At 43.3% G+C, this 17,500-nt stretch overlaps 2 protein-coding genes across 3 annotated transcripts in view; both read right to left on the bottom strand.

Moving 5' to 3' along the window:
- mri1 (methylthioribose-1-phosphate isomerase 1) overlaps positions 1–8,531 on the bottom strand; it is a 12,207-nt gene extending 3,676 nt beyond the window's left edge. Inside the window, exons 1-5 of the mRNA XM_017712783.2 lie at positions 8,107–8,531; positions 3,703–3,926; positions 2,603–2,772; positions 1,974–2,150; positions 965–1,189 (exon numbers count right to left, since the gene is read on the bottom strand). Coding sequence (XP_017568272.1) covers positions 965–1,189; positions 1,974–2,150; positions 2,603–2,772; positions 3,703–3,926; positions 8,107–8,238 — 928 coding nt within the window. The 5' untranslated portion in view covers positions 8,239–8,531. The remainder of the gene's footprint in view (positions 1–964; positions 1,190–1,973; positions 2,151–2,602; positions 2,773–3,702; positions 3,927–8,106) is intronic.
- A 5,202-nt stretch (positions 8,532–13,733) lies between these two features.
- The window catches only part of cc2d1a (coiled-coil and C2 domain containing 1A), a 29,085-nt gene continuing 25,318 nt past the window's right edge, over positions 13,734–17,500 (bottom strand). For both annotated transcript variants that reach the window (XM_017712806.2, XM_017712807.2), the window contains exon 29: positions 13,734–17,500. This exon is cut by the window's right edge and continues 1,129 nt beyond it. The gene's annotated coding sequence lies outside the window, so the exon portion shown is untranslated.

Genomic DNA, 17,500 nt, shown 5'->3' with positions numbered 1-17,500 from the left:
ATACACTACATTTCCCAAAGTATTCAGTCGTCTGGCTTCATAAGCATATGAACTTGAGTGACACCCCATTCTTAATCCATAGGGTTTAATATGATGTGGGCTCACCCTTTGCAGCTATAACAGCTTCAACTCTTCTGGGATGGCTTTCCACAAGGGTTAGGAGTGTGTTTATGGGAATTTCTGGCCGTTCTTCCAGAAGCACATTTGTGAGGTCAGACACTGATGTTGGACGAGAAGGACTGGCTCACAGTCTCCGCTCTAATTCATCCCAAAGGTGTTCTATGGGGTTGAGGTCAGGACTCTGTGCAGGCCAGTCGAGTTCTTCCACACACCAACATGACTGAAAGGCTTAGTTTTGCTCGTTATGCTTTGCTGCTCTGGTTAAAATCCCGCAAGCACACAGCCGGACACATTTATGTGAAGCTAAAGAATCATTTATGAAAGTACAGTAGATAAAAACATAAAGGTAATAAATACAGAACAACAGTAATAAGCGGTTACTCATGAAAAATAAGTTGCTACCTGTCACCACCAGAGAATTTTACTACTTACTAAAAGAATAACTGGTCGAAACTGCGTTCCCTTTCATTTTAGTCGCAGTCTAAAAGGGAGCCCTATATTCAGTGGAATCCATTCTTCCCTCTGTCCCCACAACATTTTCTGTGACACTGGCTGCCACACAACCCTAAAGCATAATAGATGAACCTCCATGCTCAACAGTTAGCAAGGTGTTCTTTTCATCAAATGCTGTTTTCTCCAAGTACGCCTCTCGCCAGACCAGAGCCCTCGATTCCAAAATACCTCTGGTTTATCTAGATATTCTTTTATGAATTTGTGATAACAGCACAAGTAAAAGTAAGAGGAATCAAAGAAGGCATAACAACACCACCACCACCACCACCAACAACGACAACGACGAGATTAACAGCAGACAGGTAATATCCACTATTAATGGAAGACTCACCTGGCGCGGCCACAGGAACGCCGTTGATGCTGGTGAGCTCTTCCGCCGGCCGCTCCTCGATCACGATGTCCCGTCCACTCTCCAGACTCAGATCACATGACGTGCTGGGAGCTGCCACATAGAACGGTATCCCATGGTGCTTTGCAGCGATGGCCAGCTGGTATGTGCCCACCTTGTTCGCCGTGTCACCATTAGCAACAACCCGGTCTGCTCCAACAACAACAGCTGCACATACAAACAAAGCATTATAAATAAAACGACCCGGCTTCATTCATACATCTCAATGAGTCGTACAGAGTTTCTCTGTACTGATTCAGTTCGTAGAGGCATCACTATATCAGAGCTACACATCCATCACCCAACCCCTTAATCTACCCTGAGTGATTTGGCTTAATATAAATATTAAATATTTTCTGTGAAGTTAATAAAAGTTTTCACTGCAAATCTGCCAAATCTGCTACTGTACAGGGAGAAAAGCCTGTCTCGATCACATGCCACTGAAATACTGTGATAGATATGACGGTTAAAAAGTTGCTGCTGTTATAAATAACAAAACACTTCATACTGAGAAACGTTCACATGTTCAAAAACCTTTAAGCAAGACAACTACGAGAAACATTTAACGACAGGATGTTTGAACCAGCACCAAATCCACACTGGAAACCAGTATTGCTGTGGACACTCGACAGAAACGGAAAACCCGAGCTGAGGCTGTCGGTCACAACATCAGGCCTGTTGGCTTACCTTCTTAGATGTATACACACACACACACACACACACACACAAAAACAAAGCAGTTGTTTTCCAGTTCCACTCTGCTAAAAACAGAATGTGTGTTTATCTGAATTTTTGGCCTGCAAGTGATCTTGTCTCAGACTCTCTGCATTGGACTGCAATGAATATCAGAACAGTGACTTCAGTATTCGAACACTGGCACCTATATGGATAGCAGAGAACTCCATTAGCCGTGGTGCACATGGCCATGTTGGACCTTCAGTCTCGCACTCACCGGTGATGTTTTTCTCCCTCATGGTGAGAGAAGCCATGCTGTCTGTGATGAGCGTGGCAGGGAAGCCCTCTGCAACGGCTTCATACGCCGTCAGCCTGGCTCCCTGATTATATGGCCTCGTCTCCGTACAGTAAACACGCTTCAGGCGACCCAGAGTGTGCAGAGACCGCACCACACCTACACACACACACACACACACACACACACAGCACGTCTCAGACTACACACAGTCCTGACGCCTCAGACCTCACAATATCATATTACAGCCAACAATACAATAACAATACTTTAACCACAACACAAATCCATACAATTATTTATATTATATACACATGTTAAATGTAGGTTGGAACTAAACTCTGGAAAGTAGCTCTCCAGGACCAGGAATAGAGACCACTATATTAGACCTTACCCTAAAATACTAAAATCCTTTTGCTTCGAATGACCCTGTAAATTAATCATGTTTATTTTATTACACTTTAAACATATTTAATGATTTTCATAAATGTAATAACTAAATATTCCTCTTTGTTTCTACCAAAAACATTCACTACAGAATCATAACTCTACAGAAACCTTCAGTAGTGACTGTTTTAGTTCATTTTGGCAACTTTTTTTTCCCCACTCACCGAGCGCAGTCCCGTATCCGGCGGTGGCGAGGCTGCCGGTGTTGCAGTGTGTGAGGATGGTGACCGAGTCTCTGGGCACACCTGACAGGATGTGCTGGGCGCCATAGTTACCGATCTTCTTGTTATCATTGACATCCCGCTCCAACATCTCCTCGATGCACCTAATCACGCTGCAGAGGGGCGGGGCCAAGACACAGGGAGGCGTATTATTACGTGTAAAACGAGCTCAGAATAGGTACATGCTCACGTACAATGTGGATTAGTGGAACTATGTCAATCAACAACAGACAGTAAATAGAAACAAGCAAACGCAAATAAATTCAGTGCACAGCCAGAAAGGGAATCAACGCTCATATCACAACGGTGTAAACTAACTGTAGGGACATGACAACGAGTCCCAAGACCCAGTTAAATCTGAAGACCCCAAATCAGACCACACTTGTTTCTGATACCTCCAGCTGGGGAATCTCGAAGTGATCGTTTGGTGAAAGAAAAAAAAAAACCTACAAATTTCCTCCTTTACACCAAATATAATTGATCGGCCAAGACATGTTTGATGTCTGAAGTTTGGTCCTTTATTTTTATACCGGAGCTACGAGGTTAATGCAGCTAACAAGTAATGGAAGCTTATATCTCACCAATTAGCATTGTGTTAAATGCACGCCTAACATCATTACACACTTGCCTCATGTACAGATTGACTAAATTTGGGGCTAAGCAGGAAAACTACAGAGTTTACACAAAGTTCTTGCTTGTTGTGGTACTACCTGACAGACCGTTTTAAATTCAGTGTAAATGTGGATGGTTCTCAACACAAAATGGCACAATATAGTGTTCCACAAGGCTCTGTTGTAGGCCCCTCACTGTTCTCCCTTTATGCACAGCCCCTAGGATACATAATCGGTGAACACAAAGTTGCCTTTCATTTTGATGCTCAGTAATTGATTCTGTGACACAGCTACAGATAATGGAAGACCATGTTATAGACATAAAAGGCTAGATGGCCAGGAACTCCCATTTGCTATTATTGTTATGGCTTGCATTTTATTTATATTTGCCCTAATGCATTTCAATGCAACCAAATGAATCGCTCTCAGTACCTTTCTCTGAGCTGGTCTCCACTCTTCTCCATGCTCTCGTTCTCAGTGAACTCCATCAGCTCGCGTGCAGCTCGGCCCATGTTGACGGCAGTGGGCCTCGCCGAGGTCAGGTGACACAGCGACTCCCTGATAAAGCCCACGGGGTCTTCACCCCCGGCGCCTGCCCGCAGCTCCACGGCGAGGCTCAGGCAGCCCACAATAGCGATGGCAGGAGCGCCGCGCACCTGAGGAGTCAAAGGTCATCAGACAATGGGGTTACCAAGCATGGCATTACCTGTTTTTACATAATAAGAGTGAAAACAAAGTCAATCTACTCTTTAGTTTAGAGTGGCTGACTGGTTATTGCTTCATTACAGGCCTTTAAACAACTACAGGGCTATGAGATTGCATTCATGGAAGGATATGATATGCACATTTTAGGGATGCATGACGATACTGGAATCATATCGGTATCGGCAGACAATTATAAACACAAATAACTGGCACTGAAGAGAAGTTGAACTTCAATTTTACTGATATTCAAATGATTATTTGTTGATGTATTAATTGTACTCCAGAACTTTAGCGCTTGTCCCGGATTTTGTCCCCATGTCTAGCCTGACAGCTACATATTTTAAAAATATTGGAATTCAGCCCGGAATTCCAATATTGGTGTGACCCTAGAATGTTTACCAAGCACTCAAGTTTATAAGGAATGTGACTTAGTACCGTCACGGGGAAACAAGCATGGACATCCCATGTGTTTGTGGGTAAGATAATACTGGTGCCTTCACAGATGTGCAAGTTAACCATGCGGAGAGCACTAACACGCCTCCATACTACAACAGACCCTAGCTTTTGAACTTTACACTGATAAAGTGGCTGGATTCTCCTTTTCTGCTTTGGCCTGGAGAATACAACATCCACTATTCCCATAAACAAACTGAAAAGGAGACCACAATATACATTTTCACTCTCCATTTTCGTTGAGCCTTGGCCCAGAGAAGTTGGCAGCAATTCTGGACAGTGTCAATATATGGCTTCTACTGTGCACAGCGCAGACTTAACTGCGGTTTTGAGAGGTGTTTACTGACGATGGTTTGTCAAAGTATTGATGAGCCCATGCAGTGAAATCCATCACAGAAGCACGCTAGTTTTTAATGCAGTGCCGTCATAGCTGTGGTTTTCAGCCTTGCCCTTTATGCACTGACATTCCTGAAGAGGGTGAAATCCATAATTACTTACTGAGTAGTATTGTTCTTCAACTACGGCATTATTCACTGATGCAGTGTTGGCAAAGTGGTGAGCCTTGTTCTTTCCTTGCTCCTGAAGAACACAACCTTTACCAGATTACCTTTTATGTCCATGCATAACTGAATCGCCTGTTCAAGACATTTTTTGAAAGAAATGCTTGTCTTAACTTTCTCCTTTACCAATTTTGACTGATAACCTGATGAGATGAAACCGTAAATATATTGTTTATCATTTCCATTACATACAGGCCAAAGTGGATTTACAAAATGGTCTCCTCCTACATGTTAAAGACGTGCCATTAAGACATCATACATTATGAATTTGCCACTGCAACATCGCTTTCATGCATAAAGACTGTCATATGCATTTATGACTTATCTTTGTCCTGGTGACAGTTATGCCTTTATGACAGGCCGGTTATAACTATGACATCATTTTGTGTGTAGAGGCAGTGATATGTCGTTATGACATCACCGTCTTTGGTGAAGGTTAAACCTCTATTACATCATACTCTGGGAACATTCATCATCTCTGTGATGACTGCTGTATGTAAAGAAAATGACATCATGCTACTCTGACACCAGTGTAACTGTTGAAGGTTAAGGCATTATGCCAGCACATGCATTCAAATTTATGACATCATATTCTGCCTGTCTTGGTGTATAAACTTGACTACCGATTTGCATTTTTAGCTGAAGAGCTATGAGAGGAAGGTCTGACTGAGCGAGAGAGGGGCCTTTAGTGAAGGTGGCAGTGCTGAGGGAAGAGCGGAGATGAACTCCAACAGAAAAAGGGGACAAGGGGAAGAGGAGGGAAGGAGGGAGGGAGCTGGCTGCATCAATAATGCATGGAGCAGGTTTGCTGTAACGCTGTGCAACGCGCAGTACCAGCAAGTGAAGAGAATGAACAGCGATTAATCGGCCACCAACATTTACAGCTCACAGACAACGAATGCGTTTACATGCTCTTAATAATCCGATCATAATCAGATTTCTGCAGTTATTGGATTATTCAAATTGTCATGTAAGCACCATATGCAGATCTAGAAATCTGATAAAGAGAGCTTGATTTTAGCTCAGTAACCAGATTTCTCAGTGCATGTAAACTCTTACTCTGATTTCTTTAGGATTTCTCAGACGTTGGTACTGGAAATAAGCGAGCAGCGTTACCGCCAGACGCAGCAAAACACTTTTGGAGAGACACAAACTGACTAAATTCTCTATGAAATTAAGGATTTAAATATTTCTTATCTTCTAGACGGTGTTTTCAGATAAAATGACTTTTATTAAAAACAAACAGAAAAAAGCTGCAGCGTGAAATTTCAGTTTTACATTACGTTTACATCATATTGTCGTCTGTTTACCAGCTGTTCCCTAAGCAGACATCTGATTACTGTCTGACTCATGTAGACCCACCGTTGATCAGATTACTGACAAAATCTGATTTTCTGCAGGTATTGGATTATCAACTCCTGTAAATGCACTCAAAGATGGATAAAAGTGCCAGGTAACAAATCTGACTTGGTAGTGTGGAAAGATACGACTAAAGATCAAAAGGACAATTAAAGTTCTAAAAGGGTTTCACAACCTCAATACAGTACTGAAAAACCTAAAAATGAACATTTTAAACAGTTTAGTGAAATTTTAAACTATATTGATACGTCCCTCCATCTCTTCTGAGAGTATGAACTTAATTTAATTATGCCACACACCTCCATTCAATCACACAGACTAGAGTCAGAATATACTGACTCTACTACATCAATATAAATCTCCACTGCTGGAAAAACAATAAAACTGGTTTTAAGTAAAAATGACAAAAGTTCAATGTAGTTTCAAGCAATTTATGTTCAAACATTTTTTAAACTAGATCATTGATAATGCCGTCTTTCGTCTTAACTACGGTCAACGGTAAATTTAATGAACAATTATTTCAGACTTTTAGAAACTTTCAGAAAACTGAAAAAATAAATTATATTCAGACCTCATTCCCACACGTTCATAAGGTGTGGCTACAACTTAATGAGGCATGGGAATAAGATAATATTTTTTCTAATGTTTCATAAGTTCGAAAAGGCAAAATAGTGTTTCATTTAAAAAAAAATAGCACCAAAAATAATTAATACAACAGCGTGTTCAACATTTCAAACTCTGCACTGAACTAAATACAGTTAAGTATATCAACAGTATGCTCAGAAAAGCTGCGACATCATTTAAATAAGTAAGTGATACTTTTTTAATCCCACAACTGGGGAAATTCCACCTCTGCATTTAACCCATCCGTGAAGTGAAACACCACATACACACTAGTGAATACACACACACTAGGGGGCAGTGAGCACACTTGCCCGGAGTGGTGGGCAGCCCAATCCACGGCACCCGGGGAGCAGTTGGGGGTTAGGTGTCTTGCTCAAGGACACCTCAGTCATGGACTGTCAGCACTGGGGATCGAACCGGCGACCTTCCGGTCACAGGGCCAGATCCCAAACCTCCAGCCCACAACTGCCCCATTTATCATGATAATGATTAATACGGTCATATTGTACAGCAGAATTACTAAGCCTAAACTATAAATATGGTATATAATTAAAGCTCAGCATGAAAGCGAATCGAATCGTGACCTCACAATGTAAAACCGAATCGAATCACGACGTCACAATGCAAAACCGAATCGAATCGTGACCTCACAATGGAACATCGCGTCGAACGTTAGCGTATCGTATCGTTACAGCTCCATCATCAAAACGCTGCTATTGTGCAGCATATCCGAGCTGAACGGGCATAATAAAAGACCTGCGCGCGCTCCCGCGCTCCACGCATTCACTCCAACGTCAAGCGCGTAACGTCAGTTAGCAGCACGCAGGCCGGAGCTCGCGCCGCTATGCAAATCAGCCACACTGACGGCACGAACAAAAGCGCGAGCCCCGTGCTCCAGCTCGCGCTTTAACACAAAGAAACATCTGCTCTCGCGCAGCTGCCGCGGCGAAAGCAGTGCGAGGCTGGCGTCAGCTTCTCGTTAGAATTTCCCCGTTCCACCTTAAATGGTGCGCGAGGCGCCGGAATGTAACTGCTGCACCATTTAAGGTGGACCGGCGAAATTCGAAGGAGAAGCTGCCTCCAGCCCCGTCAGCGCAGGGCCTCGCGGAGGTGCAGCCGCGCGCGCGCTCCTTACCTTCATGCTCTTGATGGCCTCATACCCGTCCTGCACCAAGCGGATCTCCTCGTACACCGTCTCGTGCGGCAGCAGCAGCTGGTTGAGGATCTGTAGAGACCCGGCCCGGTACCGGATCGCCTCCAGCGTCATGTCCCGCGCGCGCTCCGAGCCCGTTTGCGTCTTTAAATAAAGCGCCGAACTGAACCTGCTGTCCGTGAGGAGCCGTCAGAGCCGGGCGGGAGCGGTCCGGAGCTCCGGGGTTCGCCGTGCTGAGGGTGGGGGGGCGAGGGTGGGCTTGGGGAGCGATTTAAAGGTGCAAAGGCGCAACACACGATCAGCCAGCCACAACACACGGAAGCACGTGCTCACTCCGGCAGGAAACTCGGAGGCCTGACCACGCCCACTCCATCCTTAGCCTCCCTCCTCCTCCCTCCTTAGACACCCCCCCATCATCATGTAAGCAACAGAGGAGTGAACTCATTATTTCCTTTCAGGACCAAATCCGACTTCCTGCTGGAGTGTATTAGCTCATTGTAGCTGAGGGGATTCCCTCTAAAAAAAAAAAAAAAGAAACCTTTAAAAGTTCCTATTGGTTCCTGGTGGTGTCCAGTAGTCACTAATGGTATTGAGTGTGTTCCTAATGTAAGGCTATGTCTATATATGAGAGGCAGCACTGTTTTTAAATAATATCTGTAGGCCAAAATGAAAATGTACAACTTCGTAAGGCATGTGAATGAGATGATTAAGCCATGGCCACCACTTAGTAAGGCGTGGGAATGAGATCGTGCTTTACTAAGTCATGGCTGTTAGATCCTAACGTCAGTGCATACTGATCAATGCACAATCCTGGGTTCATGACTATGTCATGACCTGTGGGGTTCAGGGCTATGGTGCGCATAAGGCCTCAGGGCTTGCGTCACACAGAGGCCTCAGCTTATGCTTGAGCGTTCATATGGTGAGTTGTAACTCATAGTGACAATGATATCTGATCAGCAGATGTTCTAACACTATCTGCTGTTTAGGCTCCATGTACCCGGTCGTCATAAACGTTCTTGGGGGCCCTTGTCCACCTAAAGCTCTATTTCATCCAGTCCTCTCTCTCTATTGTCTTATCGCATGGTCATGCCTTTTGTGTGTATATAAACTCTGCTATTCTGATTAATAAAGGGAAAAGCCTTCTGAGTACAGACACTGTCTCTGTGGTCACTTGCGCCCCCCCCCCCCCAGCTGGCTAGACTCTTGGGAGGACGGAGGACTTCTGGCTAAGTTCACAGCTTTGGTATTGAGGTCGAACCCTAGAACCTAAAACATCATCAAACAGTTCTAACAACCTGGTGTCAGAAGTGGGATGCTGTGTTGGTAAGTTACTTTTTTTCTTCTTCTCTCTTATTACTCACACAGCATCTCATGGTTGTCTGAATGCCCTGTAACCCTGTAAAGGCATAAGAAGCCTCCTCTGTAAGCGGAGCAGAGTTTCTCTTGACACGGGCAGGCTGGGATTCCGACCCGTGCAGGAAAGGGTTGTTTTGTGTGCACTGAGAAAAAGGAGAGGACCACTCCTTGTCCAAATTGGACTGGTTTTTCATGCCTGGGTTAAGCTGAGTACATGCAGTGTTTGTGAACCTGAAGCCTCCCTCCTTCGAGTCATTCATTGTTATCATTCTTGTCTGTGTTTTGTTTTGTGTGTGTTTATTAACCATTTAACATACTGCCTGTGACCCATGGGGTCGGGTGTTAGTTATGTTAAACCTAAAGCAGGGGAAACACCAAAGGATTGGCTTGAATGTTGTAATTTGGGCTCACATTGCAATCCTTATATCAATTGTTTGGCTGGGTGGACTGAGTGTACAGGACTTAGACAATATCCAAGAACTGGCTCATTTAGGCAAGAGATGCTAGACTTAACTCACTGGTTGATTCATGACGGTTATGGGAATCCAAACTGGGATTATGATTATATGGAGAAAGCTGGGGTTGAAAGGGGAGAAAGATGGTTGGCTTGGGAAAAGGCAAAAAAGGTGTGGGATAAGTCACATGGGATAGAACTTAGTAGGACGCCTAAAGCTCTGAAGCAGGGTAGTTCGTCTCCTCCTCTGTTGGTTAAACAAGGGTTAACTAAGCTGGCAGCCTTAGTTAGTAAGTCTGATGTGAACCCTGCAATGGTCTCAGACTCGAATGACATGAAGCAGGAAGTCAGCAAGGGAGGGGCTGGCGGCTGCACTGCCCCCTCCCCTTCATGCTCATCTCCGTCTTCCACTCCCACACAGAGTGTAAACATCTCTGCTCCCTTCGTTCAGGTTGGAGCTAAAATGCGTCAGGTTAAACCACCGAATATGACGGACATTAAACATATTTGATAGTTTACCAGATCCTTCTGTTTTCCGGATGGGTTGATGTTACAGTGTAAAGTATTTGGATAATTTAGCAGATGCTCTGGGACTCACACCAGAAGCATTTGATGCTTTCCGATTGGGATCTAAAGGGGTCCTAAGGACAGGGTTGGGATAACCCTGGAATGGAATACAAGTACTGGGAACATGTACTCAGAATGCAGAAATTAAGTACCTGTAGTCGGTCAAAGTTACACTTTGTAAAGAATACAGTCATATTTTTAGGTGAATTCTTTTAGAATGTTTACCCACTAAATTACATAAAAACATACAATATACAACATAAACACCATCAAATGTTAAACTTTTAATTGTAGCGTGTAGAAAACATGCTGGTTAGATGAATTTTAAAGAGATGACATCACTGATGCTGAACAATGTTTACAGGTTTTGGCAGCATGTGCTGCCATCCAGACGACGTCTTTTTCAGAGAAGACCTTGATTACTTCAGCGAGACAATGTCAAACCACTTTCTACATGTATTACAGCAGCATTGCTCCGTATTAAAGGAGTTCGGTGCTAAACTGACCTGCCTGCAGTCCAGACCTGTCACCACTGAAAACATTTGGCGCGATATGAAATGTAAAATATGACAAATGAGACCCTGAACTGAAATTCTGTATCAAACAAGAACAGGAAAACATTTCACTTTCAAAGCTGCAGCAGCGTCTCCTCAGTTCTCAAATGCTTAGAGTGCTGTTAAAAGAAGAGGTGATGAAACACAGCGGTAAACTGGCCCCCGTCCCAGCTTTTTTGGACCATGTTGTTGACATCAAATTCAAAATAAATAATAATACAATTTCTCAGTTTCACCATTTAATATGTTGTCTTTGTACTGTTATAAGTAAAATTTAGGGTTTAAATGATTTGCACACCATTGCATCTTGTTTTTATTTATTTTGCACAGCGTATTTTGCATTGGTCAGTTTTCCAGTTCCTCTTTCCACGAAGGCTTGAACTCAAATTATGCCTTTTCAGTCTATTACCCGCTCAGGCTACTCTAGTGAGTGCAGAGTATATCCAGTTACTAAGAACACGCTGAAGAGTCAGTTAGCAGCGAATAGGTTGTGTTCATCACCTGGTCGCTTTTTACTGGTACAGATTTCAACAGTAACTGGGCTTTTGCAAGCGGTGTTTGAAGCCGTTCACATGTCTTTTTTTTGGCAATTTATGCGCAAAACATTCCTGTTCTTGCCGTACCTTCATTTTCATTTACTGTCAGCCACAAACTGCATGTTGTCCCAGAAGGCTTCAGAGACACGTAGCAGGATGTAAAACAATGACTTGGCAAATAAGCACACGTTCTTTGACTCAGCTAAAACGGTAACGAATGAAACGTCTCTTTCCCCAACCAGATATTTTGCCCGTAATCGTGAAATACAGCGGTCACATGAAAAATAAGACGGATAAAGGAGGTTTTGGCCTGGAGGAGTTGGTTGCGACATTCCAAATGCTGGTGCTGTGCCAAATAGAAAAGCAAGCCCCCATTAGCTTCTGAAGCCCTTTCTATTGTGTCATAAGTAGTTGTACATTTGTATTTAGCTTAGTTTGTGTTAATGTTAAGCACATTACAGTTCCAAAACTATTCGGACAGCTCTTCTAATGAGTGAATCCAGTTGCTGACTCAGGTGTTCCAACTGTTCGTATAACACAGCTTGTATAAACTCCACAGAGAAGCATTCACCAACAGAATGGGATGCTCTGGAGCAGCTGGACATGAACCTAAGGTCACCAAGGCCAATGCAACGTAGCCAGAAGGGTATAAAGCCCCCCCAGCATTGGGCTGTGGAGCAGAATGATATATATATATATATAATAGACACACACACACACACACACACACACACACACACACACACACACACACACACACACCCCGACAGTTAGCTGGTGTCATAGTTATTTTGCTTAATGCTGTGAGAAGTCAGAGCTCGAGTTCAAGCAGAGCTACCAAGTGGGGAAAAACACAGATGCCGCAGTGAAAGCAAGGTGTGTTACCACCACACAGGCCAGCTAACATGATATGAGCGATAACTTTAATATTGATGAGGTATTTATCTTCTCAAAACAGTCACCTTTCAGGTTAATATTATAGCTGGACCAACCACTGTTTTATATGTAGGCGGTTCTAAAGCAAAGATCATTAAAAAGTAGAGATGTGGTACTTTTTTCACTGGTGACTGTGAAAGCAGCCAACGCTGCTTCCATTTGAGAACACAAGCCTGACTGTCCGAGTAGAAATTCCCAGCTGAAGGGCGAAATTCTGGGTTAGGAACTTCATTTGAGATCAGCGTTAGTTCTAGTTGGCTATCTAACGTGTTACGTTTCCACTTTAATAATAGTTCATTTCAAAAAGTCCCAGAACAATAGGCCACGCACCCTGAGCCTAGGCCTCAAAACCATGGAGCGTGTCTGGGATTACTTGGGCCCAGTCCCATTTCACCCCTCGACCCTACCACTGAGCCCTTAGCCCTCTGTTTTGCGTGTTCATGTCTAGGGGTAGGGTGTCCCGATTCTTGTTGAGATAGAGGGGTAGGGCAAAGTGTTTAGGCTACATGGCCATCCAAACGGACTTTTTTCAGACACTCCAAACGGAGTGTTAGGAGGAAAAAAAGAAAACCCAGCAAAATGCGACCAAACAAACCCACAAAGGTATTTCCTCTGTTAAAAATGACAATAACCACTGTATTATCTTACTTTAATACCGTTTCCATTCTAACTGCTGCACCGTTCAAGGTGGAATGGGAAAATTTGAATAAGAATATCTGACTTCGGCTTCGTATCACCAATGAACTAGCAGTAATAAATCACTTACACCCTGTTGTCAGATCAAAACCTCGTCTCTCGTTTTTGTCAATTTTCAGTTTTTGACATAATTTGAAAACACATGTTGGCCTTTATGTTGTGTGTAAATTTTATGAAGGATGGACCACAAGAAACGGCCAAAATTGGCTTGGAAAGAAATTCTGGTTCTGTTGACTTACATTGAAAGTGATGCATGTTTTTTTTTCTTCTCCTTTACCAGGAGAACTGGTAGTTCTGACAACAGCGACATGTTACTCTAAATGCAACTAAAGCCCAGCAGTGAGGTTGACAAACTTTGGCCTCCTCTGCCATCACTGATGACGGTTGCCTACAGAGCAGCACTAGTAGCTGTTAATGACGCAACCCCCCCAACCCCCCCTCCCCCCATCTGGAGAGCGAGAGAGACAGAAAACAAACCAGTTCAACGTCCAACACAGACACAGCACAAACTACTGACTTCTGCATTTTAATGGAGTCATCATAAGTCATTTGCCCAAAATAACAGTGCATTCTGCAGTAAATATTAACAATAGACATCACAACCATCACCACAGATACTTACAGGATTAAGGTTGCTTTCAAAAAATACATTGATACATACATTTGCAAACATTGCCACAACCTTGATGGAAAAAATATGTTAAAAAAAATCAAAATAAAAAAATGTTATAATCTCAAAACCTCGATATGTAACTCATTCGAACATGGTGAGGGTGAGAAAGAGGGGAGAGGTGTTTTTGTGATTGTCCCAAGAAAACATAAGACACAGTCGTGATAATTAGTTTTTCGAGCAACTCAGACCCACAAATAAACTCCGAACCATAAATAAGTGCCGTTTCGACGCATCGTTCACACAACCTGCAGCTAAAACACTTTCCAACCCACATCAATCCACCTTCCAACATCTCAAAACAAACTTAAGAGGACTTTATCCCCACAAAGCGGGAGTTGAGTCTGATAACTTTCCAAAGCTCTTCTCCTATTGGACGAGCTTGACTTTTCATTTAAGCCATGCTTCAGTCTATAATGTAGACCTCGCTAACAATGCATGAAAGTGACTCAGCACAAATTAGCATGGCGAAAGTAACACCATGCTATTCGGCAAATACTGGCTTACATACATTACCAGCAACATTAGCATGTATGGCTGAGCTCTCCTTTGTGGACTAGGTTAGGAACTAGGTTCCAAACAGTGCCATGCTAAGATCTACTATGGCTTTAATTTCATGCTAATTCTCTCTGCAGAGTTTAATTAGCCCAGCTTAGAGGGCTTTGCTAATGACACAGTTAGCCCCTAAACAATAAGAGCCCATTTGTGATAAGAACCTTCGATTCCTCACGCTCAGACGCACAAAACACACATGCCAGTAGTTACGGAGTAACTCAACTGTCTACGCTTCACCCTCAGATGTGCTCTTCAGTAGCCACTGTTGTTGGACACTTTACAGAAAGTTGAACCTAATTAAAAACTGTAGCTCAGCCGAATCGCTACACAACACTGAGTGTCAAGTTTAAAATGCTACGCTACATTTACGGCATTTGGCTGACGCTCTTCTCCAGATCGACTTACAATTGGATCATTTCTCACACAGGTAGGCGAAGGTGGTGTTAGGAGTCTTGCCCAAGGACTCTTATTGGTGTAGTGTAGGGCGCCTGTCCAGGTGAGGGATTGAACCCCAGTCCACAGCCTAGAAGGCAGAGGTGTTACCCACTACACTAACCAACCACTACAACTGCCACCAAGCTAGCCTGTGTTGCTTTGGCGAATCATCTCATCAGCTATCCAGCCAGGTTGGAAAAGGTTGGTCACTGTACTGATGTTAGCTCAAATACACCACAAAACACGCCATTTCCAGCATGAGGTTAGATCAGAGCTAACAATGTGACTTTTTACAGGCAAACAAAATTAAAATAACCTGAAATTATAAGACACTTTAAATGCAGGTCGGACTGACGATTCTGGTCAGGTTCCAGACCATTTTTAACATATGAACATCGGCCTCAATCGATTATTTATGCAGCTTTTTTTAAAGGAACGAGTGAACGCTCCTTACAACTTCAGTGTGAATGGGTGGGGCTAACCTGCCGTAGGCTGAATAGGTAGGTACATGTAAATGCGATGTTTTTTTTTGTGACATCATAAAAACAGTCTAATCAAAACAGGTTGTCTTCCCAGTCTTGTTTCCATATATGCATTGTGTGGACTGGTGCGTCGTCAACCTATTAAAATGCTTACATACTACATCAAATTCTTTTTGTCAGAAAGGTGAGGAAATTGTTTTCTACGATACAGTCGTGTGCAAAGTCGCTGTCAAACGACAAATTTGGTTGATTTTCTAAGTTAAAACAAGGCAACACGTGCTCTTCGGCGAACACATGTAAACATGTCATTTTCCTGCAAACTTTAGAGCACAATTTCTATTTATATGCAGAGTTTAACACACGGGAGAAACATAAGCATCAAAAAGTGCCATAACGTTTGCACAGGCCACAGGATTTTGTCAAAATCTTTCCCCCCAATGTGTTAAATTCAGCAAACAAACATTAACTGTGCCTTAAAATGTGCAGAAGTGTGTTCACAGAAGATGATGTGGTAACTCATTTGCACAGCATCACCAAAAACATGGAATTTGCCCGTGCAGACGGCTGACCATGTGCTACGGTTTCTTACTGTGCTGAATGGGATTTCTGTAAAGCTTGCTCAACTTAACAGCTTCCAAAGAGCGTGTTTGTGGGCGGAGCCTGGACAGCATTTATAGCCGTTACTGAACAATAAGCCTTATAATAAACAACTGCACAATAATCCTGCAGTGTAAAGGGTTAAAAGTGCTGCTGCTGGACTGTTATTGTCAGTAAGAGCAAAGTACACAATGAATACGCAAACTCTCTCTCTCTCTCTCTCACTCACTCACTCACTCTCTACCTCTCTCGCTCGGCATATCAAACAAAGAGTTTACGCTCTCTTTCAGATTCTACCCATCTGTTCTTCTACCGTCTTGAAGCCCCCTGTTCTCTCCCTCCACAGACCCCTACAACACCCCTGTCAACCAAAGGTCACCCGGGCAACCAGACGGTGGGGGGGGGGGGGGGTTAATCCCTGATTATTAAGGGACTTGATCCCCCTCCCCCCCGTTACTTGCCCCCTCAAAACACATGCACAGCCTCTTTAATTTCACCCCAGGGTGTTGGCATTAGACGCCTATCACAGCAGTCCGGGCGTTCGAGGTTGGATTAAGCTGCAGTGAGTGAGACTACTGCAGAGGCCAGATTACACTTAAATTGCTATCATTCAAACGAGTCTCTCGGAGGATTTACAGCGCGCACACACACACACACACACACACACACACACACACACACACACGAAGCCTGCTACCCAACCCGAAATACTGAGATATTGTATGTCCAACATCAGGCTTGGGTTTGTTGTATAATCTTATTTTATGATCTGGATTTGCGTTTTACTTTAGAGATTGTGTCTACATGAATTTCTACATAATATCATAATCTAAATCTGCGTTCGGGGCAGCCCTGGAGTTTGAGAAGAGGATGAACGAGCCACGGGTAGAAACTGTGGATGAAGTATATTGGCCTCCGTCACTATGATTGATGAGGGGGTTGTGTTGGGGTGGTGGAAGGATCATAGTGGATGACAGTGGATCAGAGCAGATCTTTCCCTTCTTTGTTAAGGATGTCTTCTATTTTTAATGTTTCTGCATAATTAGAAGGTTTCGATGTAAACAAAGTCATTCAGAGTGGTCTGTTGTGAAATTCTAGAGGAACCTGCCAAGTGAGAATGGCTCTCAGTGGGGTAGAATAGACGTCCGAGACTTCGTTTTACGAGTTTTGAGATTTTTTTTTTTTTACCTAAAATTTTTTTTTTTATGTCAAAGAGGCAAAATAGTCCTCAAAGAAAAGTTACTTTTTCAGATTTTCCGCTACTTTACCAACATCAGCCTTACATTTAGAAACTCAGGAGACACGAGACAAGCGTAGGTTGCTGGTTTTGAGTCTTAAAGTCCCAGATTCGGGTCGGGGTCAGGCTTCGATTTCATGTCTGTGCAGACATCTAACTCATACACACAAGCATATCGCTGCTGTCGGGACAAAATCTCGTATCTCCAAAATGGTAACTTTACAGGAGAAGGAAAAAAAACATACTCTACTTTTAAATCAATGGAACCAGAATTTTTTCCCAAGCCATTTTGGGCCGTTTC

Source organism: Pygocentrus nattereri, chromosome 12 (genome assembly GCF_015220715.1).
Source record: "Pygocentrus nattereri isolate fPygNat1 chromosome 12, fPygNat1.pri, whole genome shotgun sequence".
In the NCBI taxonomy this organism is placed as follows: domain Eukaryota; kingdom Metazoa; phylum Chordata; class Actinopteri; order Characiformes; family Serrasalmidae; genus Pygocentrus; species Pygocentrus nattereri.
Note: the sequence above shows the minus strand (reverse complement) of the source record. Positions and strands in the feature narration are given on the sequence as shown.